Source organism: Fistularia commersonii, chromosome 4 (assembly GCF_037954325.1).
Source record: "Fistularia commersonii isolate RoL2024-O1a breed Wild chromosome 4, RoL_Fcom_v1.0, whole genome shotgun sequence".
Classification (NCBI taxonomy): domain Eukaryota; kingdom Metazoa; phylum Chordata; class Actinopteri; order Syngnathiformes; family Fistulariidae; genus Fistularia; species Fistularia commersonii.
This window is the reverse complement of record NC_141287.1, coordinates 16,738,220-16,752,451: the sequence shown is the minus strand read 5'-3', so window position 1 is coordinate 16,752,451 and position 14,232 is coordinate 16,738,220. Positions and strand designations below refer to the sequence as shown.

At 41.0% G+C, this 14,232-nt stretch overlaps 1 protein-coding gene across 5 annotated transcripts in view; it reads left to right on the top strand.

The window, feature by feature from the left end:
• Positions 1-14,232, top strand: part of LOC147234927 (FERM and PDZ domain-containing protein 4-like) — a 38,147-nt gene that overhangs the window by 19,375 nt on the left and 4,540 nt on the right. For all 5 annotated transcript variants that reach the window (XM_086145618.1, XM_086145617.1, XM_086145619.1 and 2 more), the window contains 13 exons: positions 4,134-4,294; positions 4,548-4,650; positions 5,272-5,317; positions 6,219-6,323; positions 9,483-9,590; positions 9,922-10,053; positions 11,025-11,144; positions 11,317-11,453; positions 11,815-11,941; positions 12,216-12,305; positions 12,437-12,619; positions 12,769-12,889; positions 12,979-13,956. In XM_086145618.1, the coding sequence (XP_086001744.1) occupies positions 4,134-4,294; positions 4,548-4,650; positions 5,272-5,317; positions 6,219-6,323; positions 9,483-9,590; positions 9,922-10,053; positions 11,025-11,144; positions 11,317-11,453; positions 11,815-11,941; positions 12,216-12,305; positions 12,437-12,619; positions 12,769-12,889; positions 12,979-13,956 (2,411 nt within the window). The remainder of the gene's footprint in view (positions 1-4,133; positions 4,295-4,547; positions 4,651-5,271; positions 5,318-6,218; positions 6,324-9,482; positions 9,591-9,921; positions 10,054-11,024; positions 11,145-11,316; positions 11,454-11,814; positions 11,942-12,215; positions 12,306-12,436; positions 12,620-12,768; positions 12,890-12,978; positions 13,957-14,232) is intronic.

Genomic DNA, 14,232 nt, shown 5'->3' with positions numbered 1-14,232 from the left:
GAATCCAAGTGTTATCGATGGGATGGGAAAATCTTGTTACAACTTCACAAGTAATTTACTGCGAAGGCCACCGTAGGTTCTCCCGCTCGCTTGGCTAGTTTGGGATATTAATTTAACAACAACGGACAGCTTCGCCACTAGATGCCACTAAAATGATCTCCGTAAAATTTAAAAGAATAACACTGCTCTCTGCATTCATGGTTCTATTTTTCCTTATACATGCTTATATTAAATGTATGGCTAACACTGAGCTTTTGAGTGCAGTTTAGATTGTTATAGAGCTACACCTAATGAGTATGATTAGAGAACATTTGATACATGGCTGTCTTCACGATGGGAAGCAAGCCATGTTTAGCAGGTGGCCATGCTGGGAAGAAGTCAGTGCTCTTCCTGAATGCACAGGTCCATATGGTTGATTTGTGCAATCTGTTGAGTTTGTCACCCTAGAGACGAAATTATAAATCAGAACGTTCGCTTAGATATTGAAAGTGACATAAATTATATGTAGCTTTTGTCTAAAAATTTCAATTACGCCACATTTTTATGTATTAGTATCAGATCAGGAAGTGACAAATTGTTACTTGCAATGTGACTGATGACAAAATGTTAACCTTTAAGGACTATGGCAATTCATGCGTGCAAAAGGCCAAGAACAGCCTCACACAGTGAAACTGTGCATCTAGAATAATTATGGCGTTAGTGGTTTACCATATAAATTAAAGAGATTTTTAACAAGATGCAATGTGATTGATTCATTAATCTTGTCTTTAAATGCGAAGGAAAGAACCTAGCCACTTTACAATACTCAGCTTTAACATTTTACATCCAAAATTATTCTCAAATACTCAGAGGAAGAAAGAGAGTATACATGCATAATAACACTTCACTTCTGTGTTTTGGTATATTTCCGATTGTAATGAAAAATGCTCTGTAAGTATGACTTCTTCAATTTCAACTGCAATGACTCAGAAGTTAGTGTTGGAAATAATGCCCATACATAGAGGGACACTGTCTCACAACAGAAGTCTATAGCCATTTGGGATGCATGTCATAACTACTCGATTCTCCCACAGTGATCTCTACTCCATATAGACAAAATCACACAACTGGAAATTTGTATCCTCAGTAAAAGTTGTGAAGTTGACATAAATGCATTGCGCCAAACAATATTGATAATGTTGCATACTTGATGACATACCCTTCAGATGACATGCCCTTCACGGACAGAATAGGTGCATCAGTCATCCACTATATTGGAGTGTGTAGATGCATGAGTGTGTCTGTTTGGAATAGCATAATGGATGCAAATGCTAGGGCTGATGTGAGGGTGCACAATGGTGTGTTACAAATCCTAAATTTTACCTAGAAAACTGGTATCCCACCAAGCATGCAATCAACCTGCTGTTTCACCACAGTATACCAAGCCATTGTCATTTCTTAGTCGTATCTAGTTTTAAGATGAGTATAAAGCTGCTGTACCAGTTGACAAAACAGAATATTGTTACATAATCTCAGCTATACATGCAAAACTGGTGACACAGAAATGTTAAATTAATATTAAAACCGATATATTTATTCTAAGATGTTATAACAACCATATCAATTACAAAATTAATTACAAGCTTATTTCTAGACTGTAAATATTACAGGGGCCCGGAGATATCAAAAATTTCATTTGTTGAAAGCTTTCTGTAAGTAAAGTTCTGTTAAATTGTGATGAGATTCATGATATACATTTTGAACATGCTGGTAAGGCAAAAACCACCCCCAGCTCATTATTTTTAATTAGTGAGTTTTTCTGTGTTGTCACTGCAGGCTGTGCACATTGCCAGTGGACTTTCCACCGGCTCATTTCTCCATACCACAGCTGAGTGAATTTAGAGCCCTCTGTCATCACTTAATGGATGGAAAATGTTTGGTAAAAGGCTTTCTTTATGCTACTTATTGTTAGTCAGAGTAACTAATGTGTCTTCCTGTTATTTGCCCCAAGACTTTCTTTTCTGTAGCCTCTATACTCTTTGAGCTTTTTCAGGCTGATCCTCAGCCATCTCACTCTATTCATGTGTTGAGTTTTTTTTTTTTTTTTTTAATCAATGTGTTTCAAATGGATGTATCTAAACTCTCCAGTGCAAGGCTAATCATATCTAAGGGCTATTCTAAGTTTAATGGAAACCAAAAGGGTAATATCTTAATTTCAAATAGATACTGCAGTATGACCCATGCATAATTCTTGTACCATACATAATAACACAAATACACACACACACACACACACACACGCACACGTGTGTGTATATACATGTGTGTGTGTGTTCTCACATATATATATATTTTCAATGTTTTAATCTTTCTACCCTTTGAATGATTACAGTCACTGCACGATGAGGGAGTGTTTCAGGGCACACAACATAAAATTTTTCAAAAAAAATAAGGTAAAATGACTCCCAGGGAAAATAATTTTACTAATGTTATGCCCGATTGCTTTATTGTATCAAATTAATGCAACATTTAATTTAGAGTAATGCTGGGGATAGTGACATAAATTCAATTCTGAGGCTTAGCAAACTATTCTCCAGAGTAACTACATGCTGTAGACGCTTCAATGTGAAGGCTTTGCCATATTGTAACAGACATGAAAAATCTCATTTTATAGCCCCACCTTTAATTCATTATATTTAATTTATATTGGCTTTATTAAAATACCTCAGTATGACATTTGATTTTGTTGTTATTTTTTTGTATGTTATAAGGAATATATTTATTTCTCAGAACGGGACGGTATCACATATATTGGATTTCCTCATGGCACGGGATCATCTCACAAAAAGAAAAATTAAGCTACCCCCATCACACTGTGATTTTGTTACTGTCCCAAAAGATATGTTTAGAGCTTTGTTGTAAGAATAATATGTGGAATCCTCCAACATCAACTGACAGTCACAGAACTTCCAACATCTTGTTCTGTTTGATTCTTTTTTTGATTTTTTTTTCTTATGTGGGAATAGGAATTGACAGATCTCACAGTGTCTTTGTGCTGTGAAAGATTAATTGTTATTATTTAGAGCAGAACAGTACATGTGTCAAGAATAACTGTGAATTACACTCTGTCTGCCGGGGCCCAAAGCTTTAATTAACCAACACTGTTGGCACCATACAGAGCTTGCTGCTGTTGCTTTGCAGCAAGGGAGACACTGTGAACCTCCGATCACACAAAATGAGGAAGAAGTCGAAGGGGTAAAAGCAGCGTTGCAGGGACAGATTTGTTGGCCAGTTGAAAACAACAGGGTCAAGCTGTCTATGTCTATGTCTCTTGGATTGTGGTGTGCATGTAGCTTTCGATGCAGTCTGCAGGAATCGCAGTCAGTCACAGCAATAGCAAATGTAACATCTAACCTCACCAGCATTTTTAACCACATGACAAAAGTGAATATTGTAACACATAAGGGTTCAACAGTAAACAGTCGATGCTTCTAAATAAATCTCACACGGAATACCTGCAATGCGAGAATACAAACATTGAGGCTTAATTACCCTCGCCCACTTGTTCTATTTTTGCAGCACTGCTCTTGGTTCTTTCTTAAAAACAGTGCCCTGTATCCTGAGATTCAGGGGAATTTAAACAGCTTTATACATATAAAGTAAAGGTTGTCCATTTCTTTCAAAATCTTAAACATTATATCCAGACTTATTCAGTCGTAATTCTTTTTCAAAAGGAAATTGTTGGATGTGTGTGTGTGTATGTGTATGTGTGTGTATGTGTGTGTGTGTGTGTGTGTGTGTGTGTGTGTGTGCTTGCAGCATTTCGCTACATAAAGACATCCCCCTGGATGAAGAGGGCAAAAAGCTCAAATAAGGACTTTATAGTTTGATGATTTTCAATATGGATACATTTTTCAAGCTTCAGTTTTGACATTCTGCTCTGCCAAACACAGAAGTGTCGACATGGACTTTTTTTTTCTCATTTTTTCATTTGACATGACAGGCACATTACTTTTGTATTAAACCTTTCACCTTTAACTTTCCACCTATTTCAGTGTAGTAAACTAACATTTCCTGGTTGAACACAGCACAGTTTGTGAACCTCAGTTGTACAAATGCACAAATGACATTGAATAATTTTATGTTTTCAACAGCCACGTCTCTCAGAGCAGCTCCCTGGAGGAGGTTCGTCTGGATGGAGACAAGTTTGTGCCACCAGCGCCCCGGAAGGTGGAGATGAGACGAGACCCAGTGCTTGGCTTTGGCTTTGTTGCAGGCAGTGAGAAACCTGTGGTGGTTCGGTCAGTCACCCCAGGTACAGTCAACTTTTAAAACTGCCGTGACTCATTTGATCGGCGGCTCTTATCAACGCATAGATGGATATCATATCCAGCTCGAGTCTAAAAAAAAGGGAAAACAGAAGGGAAAAGCTGCTTCAGCTGCAATTCGCATCAGTGATTCACCCATTTTAACGGCAGTGAGTTAACTCACAGTGGAGCCACAACTCCGGAAATGGCATGCATGAACAGAGTTGTAGTGTTTAATGTTTGATTTGTGCGCGTTGGTAGGGGGTCCATCAGAAGGCAAGTTGATTCCAGGGGACGAGATCATCATGATAAATGATGAGCCAGTCAGCTCAGCGCCCAGGGAGAGGGTTATTGACCTTGTCAGGTACTACGACACACTGCCATTTACCTGCTATTTAACATGCTGATAATTGTGCCTATAAAAAGAGCTCATAAGTCCTGGAGTATTCCTGATGGATCAACTTATACCCTTTCACCACAGTGAAAACTATGCTATTTATAAAATATAGTAAAATAGATAATATTAAAATGATTATCAATCAGCGTGAAGTTTACTGTCCTCCAGTTGGATTTAGTCTTGATTTCTTTTTTTTTTCTTTTTTGAAATGATTTTTGTAATAATTTCAAGAAACATTTCATTGTTATTTTTTAGGATGAATATTGTAAATGTATCTAAATATTTTTTCTCCACATATGAAAAAATCAGTTGATTGAATGTGATTTTAGGTAAAGAGATCAATGTGAAAATAACAAACAAAGAAACAAGAATTAAGATTCAAGCAACAGACAAAAATAATAGACAATGCCCAGCCTAGGCTTACTGCTGGCTTGTGCTAACTAGGTATTTCTATTCTTATCAAAGATTGCATGGCATTGCTTCATTTCCACAACTTTTGCAATGTTTGGTGAAAGGAGATGTTTTAATTAGATTCTTATTCAAATCTCTTATTTGATCTTAGGGTTGTGTTCTTTTTTTTCTTTGCAGAAGCTGCAAGGAGTCCATATTGTTAACTGTTGTTCAGCCATACCCAGTAAGATTTTATTCTTCTGTGAGAAATATATTCTAAATTCCAATAGCATGTTTGTTTGTCAGGTCTTTGAATGTAAGTCATTAACTATGCCACATGGGTGCACTGGAAGAGTATCAGTTAGCTTGAATCTGACTGACTCAAAAGGAGATGCATCGCAGCAGTCTTCATAACCCTTTTCATCTTTGTTGCCTCGGAAGCTTGCGAGACCTCAGATGAACCTGCCGCATCAACATTTACAAGTGACCGTGCAGCAGATGGCTGTGAACACAGAGCCAAGAGCATATATTTGCCTTTTGTTTACAGTTCACATGATAAGTCAGAGGAAATAGAATTATGCTTGATTTTACACCAAAAATAGAAGAAAAATCCCAATGTGTGCTGCCAGAACAACATGCTTCTTCTGCAGCAGGAATGAAAAGACGACGTCGATGAATTTTCTTCACATAGTGACAATAAGCCTTTATACTTTTGAACATTTCCACTTATGTCAAAATGTGATGTATGAATACATGGATTCATTATGAATTTAAATTACTCCTAAATTTGATATTGATGTTTCAATTATGAGTCTTTCAATTAATTGAGCAAGGATTTAATTCTCAGGAAAATGTGGGCGTACTCTTCCCAATATACCCAGAGGACCCAGCAGCTTTCATCCAGACTGTAATTTCTCCCATTTACCCGCTGCTTCTTTGCAACCTCAATGTCACGCCAGCAGAGAGGATCTCCTCCCCCCATTTGTCTACCTAAATTGCATCAGCACAGAAAGAACTGCTGTTTCTGATGTTTCCAAGAGAAACCATGTTGAACTGTGCAAATATGAAGATATATATGAAATATGTATACATATACATACAACTAATTAAACCTGTCTTGTCTTTCATCCCCTTTCCTCCAAAAGTCACCTAAATCAGCCTTCATCAGTGCAGCCAAAAAAGCCAAGTTAAAGACTAATCCTGTTAAAGTCCGTTTCGCTGAAGAAGTCATCATCAATGGCCAAGTCCCTGTAAGTAGACCATATTATTCATGTTAATTTCATTGATCAAATATGAGTATTGCATTTCACTGTGTATTACTGTGCTTTGCATAGAATATCTGAGAGGAAATAAACAACAAACATGTATGTACAATTAGACAGTCCATGAAAAAAGACTAGTTCGTTAAAAAAGGGGGGTCCTGGAATTGCATTGTTAACATTGCAGTCTGAAATGTATGTCCTAGTTCTTCGGCTACCTGTAGAAAAAAAATTATATGAATTTCCCCATAGCAGGACTAATAATGAACAATGTTATATGTATAGTGCAGTATAAATAGCCATCCCTGTCTGGAATACAATCTATTTTTCCAGTAGTTGGCAGTTGTAATAGTTCTGAGTTTATTTTCCTGCTGTAGGGTCTTTTATGTCTTCTGATTTTGCACAGTTTGTTTGACATCTTGTCTATTTAGTATTTACAAGCCGTCGTTTTTCTTCAGCACTATCTTTTTCTGGTGTATCAGAGCTCCTTCTTTGCTTCCGCGTTCTTTTCAGTTACTATAATCTAGCAGTGGCTTTTAAAGCCTTCCTGATTTTGGAGGCCAAAAAATTAGAGGGTTTTTATGGATGAAACTATCTATCTATCTATCCATCCATCTTCCCCCGTTTACCCGTCGTTGGGTCGCAGGGACAGAAGCCGAAGCAGTGAGGCCAAGATCTCCCTCTCCCCCCGCCACATGGTCCGGCTCCTCTGGAGGGACCCCAAGGTGTTCCCCAGCCAGCTTGGAGACATAGTCTCTCCAGCATGTCCTAGCGCTTCCCAGAGGTCTCCTCCTAGATGGACATGCCAGGAATACCTCCCCTGGGAGACGTCCAGGAAGCATCCTAACCAGATACCCAAGCCCCCTCATCTGACTCCTCTCTGCAAAGGAGCAGCGGCTCTACTCTGAGCTCCTCCCGAATGACCGAACTTCTCACCCTATCTCTAAGGGAGAGTCCAGCCACCCTGTGGAAGAAACTCATTTCAGCCACTTGTATCTGCAATCTCATTCTTTCAGTCACTATTTACACCTCTTGACCATAGGTGTAGGTGGTAACTTAGATCAACCTGTAAATCTTCACCACGAAAGACCAGTACAGAGTCGGTATCGCTGGAGATGCCACACTGGTCTCCCTGTCGATCTCCCGCTCCATCCTTCCCTCATTCGTGAACAAAACTCCGAGATACTTGGACTCCTCCACTTGGGGAAGGACCTCTTCCCTGACCCGGAGGTGGCATTCCACCCGTTTGAACACCATGGTCTTGGATTTGGAGGTGCTAATCCTCATCCCCACCGCTTCACACTCAGCTGCAAACCACCACAGTGAGAGCTGGAGATCATGGCCTGGTGAGGCCAACAGAACCACATCATCTGCAAAAAGCAGAGACTTGATCATACGGCCACCAAACCAAAGAATTGCCACCGATCTACAAGCGCTCCGCTCCCACTGCACAAAGTGTTGACGGAGCACTGCTTCCCACTCCCAAGTGCCGGATGGTGGATCAGAATCTCCTCGATGCCCACTGGAAGTCGTTGGTCCATGGTCCCCCCGAACTCCTCCCACATCAGAGTTTTCGCCTTGGCAACCACCAAAGCCACATGCCGCTTGGCCTGCCGGCACCTGTCAGCTGCCTCCAGAGCCCCACAGGCCAGAAAGGCCCGATAGGACTACTTCTTCATTTTAGTGGCATCCCCCACCGCTGGAGTCCACCAGTGGGTTCAAGGGTTGCCGCCCTGACAGGCACTGACCGCCTTACGGCCGCAGCTCCAGTCTACCATGTCAACAATTGAAGCGTGGAACATGGCCCATTTGGACTCAATGTCCCCCGCCTCCCTCAGGACGTGGTTGTAGTTCTGCTGGAGGTGTGAGTTGAAACTCCTTCTTACAGGGGATTCTGCCAGAGTTCCCCGCAGACCCTCTCATTACATTTGGGTCTGCCAGGTCTGACCGGCATCCTCCCCCACCATCGAAGCCAGCTAACCACCGGGTGGTAATCAGTTGACAGCTACACCCCTTTCTTCACCCGCGTGTCCAGGACATGTGGCCGCAAGTCCCATGATACATACAAGGTCTGTGACCTAAGGTGTGTTGGTGCCGAGTGCACATATGGACACTGTCGTTGCCCATGTGAGCATTGAAGTCTCTCAGTAAGACGAGGGAGTCCTTGGTAGGTGTGCTCTCTGGTAACCCCTCTAGGGACCCCATGAAGGGTGGGTAAAATGAACTGGCGCCTCTCACCAGGGGCAACTCCAGAATTTAAAAAAAGAGTCTAGCCCCTCTCAAGAGGCCTGGTCCCACGCTGTGCGTCGAGGTGAGTCCGGAGTCCGACTATATCTAGTCGCAATCTCTCAGCCTGGTGCACCAGCTTGGGTCCCTTCGCCGCCGGAGAGGTGACATACCATGTTCAAAGAGCCAGCTTCTACAGCTGATGATCGGATCACCAAGGTCCCCCGCTCTGGCCACCGCCCAGCTCACACTGCACCTGACCCCCTTGGCCCTTCCTGTGGGTTGTGAGCCCAGGGAAAGAGGGACTAATGTCGTTAGTTCGGGTTGCACCTGGCCGAGCCTCATGGATGAAGACTAGACGCTCGCCACTGAGCCCAAGCTCCAGGTAGCAGCCCCGGTGACCCGCGCCCGGGCGAGGGAAAACCAGGTCCAATGTTTGCCTTCTTCATGAGGGTCTTCTGAGCCACATGTTGTCTGGTCCCTCACCTGGGACCTGTTTGCCTTGGGTGACCCTTCCAGGAGCATAAAGCCCCCCAACAACATCGCTCCCAGGATCACTGGGACTCGCAAACCAATGTAAGGTGGCAGCTCACAGAGGCGTGGATAAATCTAAGACTGGAAAATAAGGAAAAAAATAGTCTCTAACTTATAGACAGACTTGTGCGACATCAGCCATTAGCAACACTCACATAGGTTGGACCGTCCACAAATTCAAGTTAAAAGAGGCCTCTGTTCCGTTCAGCCCTTCCGTATTCTTTTCTATGTCTTCTTGTTTCAGAATTCTATTTTACTCCTGGTGGTATTTAAATAACAGCATTTTCTATTCTGGCTCTGACTTTCAACTTTGTCTATCGTAAACCAGAAACAACACTTAATAGATTTAAATGAGAAATGGTGATGACGTTTTTTTCCTTCTGTCCTCAGGAAACTGTGAAGGACAACTCCCTTCTTTTTATGCCAAATGTTCTTAAGGTGTACCTGGAGAACGGGCAGACTAAATCATTTAAATTTGACTGCAACACATCCATAAAGGTCGGTGCTGTTTGATACCTTGCTTCTCTTTGAAAGAGAGTTGCATAATCTCCCTTGCTGTACTGATTAAAAGTGCAGTATATTCACCTATGTAATCTATCTCACTGTATATTATGATTTAAACCACAAACTGAGAGCCGTTTGAACTGTATGAGCTGGGCTGAGCCTCTTCACCGTATTTCTACTGAAGCTGAAATTCAGATTGTATTCACAGAAGAGGTTTAAACGTGTTTAACCACGAGACATCTTGAAGAATGACAGCAGCAAGAGTGCAAAGAGACAGCTGCATCTGCATGGTTTTGAAGTTGTACTAACTGTGTCTTTGTGAAAGGATGTCATCTTGACCCTGCAAGAGAAGCTTTCCATTAAGAGCATTGAGCACTTTTCTTTGATGCTGGAGCAAAGAGCTGAAGGATCTGCCAGCAAACTTATGCTCCTGCATGAGCAGGAGATGCTAACTCAGGTTAGTTGGCTGCTTTTTGTTTTAGTCTGTGAGAAAGGAAGTACACCTTGACAGCCAAACAGAGGAAGTGACTCATCCTATAACCACTGCCGCAGTTTTCATATCAACATGTTCGAGAAATAGTTTCAAATTCTGGGGAATGTGCTTGTTTGCCTTGCAGTTAAGTGTTCAATGAAAAGGTCTGTCTGTTTATATAAAAGGCTAAAGCCATGAGTAATAATCTCCAATTCAAACATACAAAATACAATTTTCAATGTTTGTATGTTTGAGAACAATCTTTATTTATTCTGCAGTTTGGGGTGTTCTGTTAAGGCAAATACCACATCAATTTATGAAAATAGAATACAGATGGCCACTTTTTTTTATTTTTCTCAGACAGTCATACTTGTTCCTGTTATTTTCCATCTTAACATTATTGTAGCTCCAAATGTATTCTAAAAGTGTGATTATAATTGCTAACTAACTTTTAGATTCTGTTGATATGTTCTATGTTCTGTTGATGTGTTGTATATTCTGTTGATTCTGTTGACAGGTAATTTCTTCTTTCATTATTGGTTGTAAGTCGCTTTGGATAAAAGCGTCTGCCAAATGACTGTAATGTAATATAATGGGTTGATTTTAAATTTCAATTTGTTGACATTTTTCTCTGCTTTGCTATTTGGACTGTTAAGAACAGTTTTTATCATTTGTGTTCCCAAAGATTTTTTCAAGAATTAAAATGATTCTAATGGGCAAAATGAAGATCTGAAAGTATATGTAAAATTGTATGTTGCTGCAAGACAATAATGATTCATATATTCATATATTGCCCCACTTCAGAGATAACTTATCTAGACAGACAGTCATCAATTTTATTATTACATATCTATTTACTCATCAGGAAATTAAATAAATAATTCGATTGTTGAATATTTTGAAAAAGCAAAATAATTACTGAATAGGAACTTATTTTTCTTTGCCTGGGGCTTTAGGTGACACAAAGGCCAGGGTCACACAAGATGAAGTGCTTCTTTCGAATCACATTTGTTCCAAAGGACCCGGTGGACCTATTGAGGAGAGACGCAGTAGCATTTGAATACCTCTACGTCCAGGTAGGTATCATTGTGCATTTTCCTCTTTTTAAAAAAACTAAACAAGAATGCAAAACAACAAAAAAAAAAACATAATCCAGTGGCTGTCTTGACCTATCTTGACCTTGTTGTTGTCTTACCAACTGACTGGAGTGTAACCTCATATTCCCCTCCTCTTGTCTCATGTCTTCAGAGCTGTAATGATGTGGTCTTGGAGAGATTTGGGTCAGAGCTGAAATATGACACGGCTCTTCGTCTAGCTGCTCTGCAAATGTATATTCTAACTATCAATACCAAGCAGTCTCAGAAAGTTTCCCTAAAGTACATTGAGTAAGTACACCAGGTTCTTACTTACGCCATGTTGAACATCTTCTAACATTAATTTGTTCATGCTATAACAATATGTAAAACGATTGAAAAAAAAAGTTTCATTGTATTGTATGAAATATAATTTAATAGATATACTATTTTGAATTTTTAGAATTTTAAATAATAATAATTGCAGCAGTGTTGTAGTGCTGAAATGCCACAGAATAAAAATATCAGCTGCTTTTTCAAGTGAAAACTGCACTACTTCTGGAAGTAACTTGATCCAGAATGATGACTCTTACATTTTGTTAGGTGATACATCTGACCATTGACTTGCATGTGTGTATGTGGTGCGTGTGTGCGTGTGTGTGTGTGTGTTTAGGAAGGAGTGGGGTCTGGCATTGTTCCTGCCCCCTGCTGTGCTGTCAAGCATGAAAGAGAAGAACATCAAAAAAGCCCTTACTCACATCCTGAAAACTAACCAGAACCTAGTACCGCCTGGTAAAAAGGTAGACCATGTCTATCCTCCTCATCTTCTGTTTCATCCTCGTGTGCACATTGTCACTTTGCAATATGCAATGTAGAAAAAGACTCGTGAGCATCCTCTGGTGGACTATTGAGTTTCAATCTAATTCTTGTTGGTTTTTGCTTTTTCAATGTAGCACAGTGTGTTTTACTGTGACACGGATAGAAAGTACCGGACAGAAAGTACATATCACTGAGAATACCCCATTAATTATGTCAAGTTCTATGTAATTTTCACCAGTCACCTCTCTATTACAGCTGACTGCCTTGCAGGCAAAAGTCCATTATCTTAAATATCTCAGTGACCTGAGGCTCTATGGAGGGCGGGTTTTTAAATCCACACTAATTGTAAGTAAAAGCACGATTTTACCATTAATAAAAAAAAGTAATTCTATGGCAACAAAAGATGTCATGTAGCCAGAAGTTGCATGACATTCTCTAAGAAGTGCAATATAATATTGATGCCAAATCTCTTACAGCAAGGCGAGAAGCACACAGAAGTGACTTTACTGGTGGGTCCGAAATACGGAATCAGCCATGTGATCAATACTAAAACCAACCTGGTGGCACTCCTGGCAGATTTCAGTCATGTCAATCGCATTGAGATGTACACGGAGGACGAGAACAGGGTCCGAGTGGAGCTGCATGTCCTGGATGTAAAGGTTACAAAATGTTCAGTTATTTTCAAAATGAAAGCAATTGTTTACTGGCTGTATCCAGTCAGTGTAACAGTCATTATTAGCTCATTCTGTTCCAGGCTTTGTCACTTCTTTTGTGCTCATTGTCATCTGCTTATCTGCCTCATTCACAGCCCATCACTCTCTTAATGGAGGCTGTTGATGCGATGAATCTGGCCTGTCTGACTGCTGGCTACTACAGATTATTGGTGGACTCTCGCCGTTCCATCTTCAATGTGGCCAAGAACAAAGATAGTGAGGAAATACAAACATATGAAAAGATTAAAAGATGATACATCAGAGCATATTTTGTTTAATTTCACATATTCGGTTTCTCTCTGCAGGCCATGGTGCGAGAATAAAGCAAAGCTACCCGCCAATTGAGTGTACCTATAGTACACCTCATAAAGGGCATGAAGACAGACACAACCAGAGGTGCAGCCAAGACTTATCCAACCACGAGTGCGAATTCATCGACCACGGGAGATACGAAGACCAGCCGGTCTACATAACCGAGATTCACCAGTCTCAGTACCCAATACACATGTCAGAAAGAGTCGAGTGCTGCCAGATCCCGTATTCTCAAACATACCTCAATGTACCAAGACCAAAACCCCAGGACTCCTCTAGGAGTGCAAAGGTCTCCTTCATATTTGGTGACCCTCCCCTAGACAGTGTAAATCCCCAAAATCTGGGTTACCAGAGACTGATGGATGAAAGTCCTGAAATTATAGACAATCATGGCCCCATGTACAGGCGTCTAGAGGATGATTATAAGATGGTGGATGCCATAGAAGATGGAGATGGGTATCAGTACTCCACCAAAATCTTTGGTCCCACTGAATGCATCGAGGAGCCCCTGCTGCACGATATCTGCTATGCTGAGACAACGGATGATGCAGAGGATGAGGATGACATCAGCTGTGAGGAGGACATGGTGATGAGTGACATTGACAAGCCTACATTACTCTCACTCTCTGGATCTAGTGATGACATCATTGACTTGACCTCCCTCCCTCCTCCACCGGAGGGGAACGACGAGGAGGACAACGACGTACTGCTGCACTCGCTTAACCTCGCCATTGCTGCTCCTCCTCCTGGCTTCAGGGACAGCTCTGATGAAGAGGAGCAGCAGGGGGCTGGAAATGTGGCCCAGGGGAGCAGTCATGATATTCCAGTGTCTCTCATAGATTCAGTGCCCGGTCACCAAGGAAATGACCAGGGGGAGCCCCTGGACGATGCGGTGGTCTCCACATTGAAGGCTCTTGAGGCCCTTGCAGCATCTGAAGAACAGAGTCCGTCACAGTCCGAGAGTAGCGCAGGTTCTTCTTTTACTATTGTAACGTTCATTCATTAACATCACACACAATCCAGCCATTCACTTTTGATTTTGTTGTTGTTTGTTTTTTTCAATAAAGCCCATTTTGTTCTATATTTCCATTTGTGCGAGTATTTCTTCACTCATTTTTGTGTACCTTCATATGTCTTTTATTTTCTTCATATCTACACTGTTTCCCATTTTTTGTTTGCTTGTTTATTTCTATCATTAGAAACATGTTTGTCTTATCATATATCATTCGATGCCACGTTAGGTCACT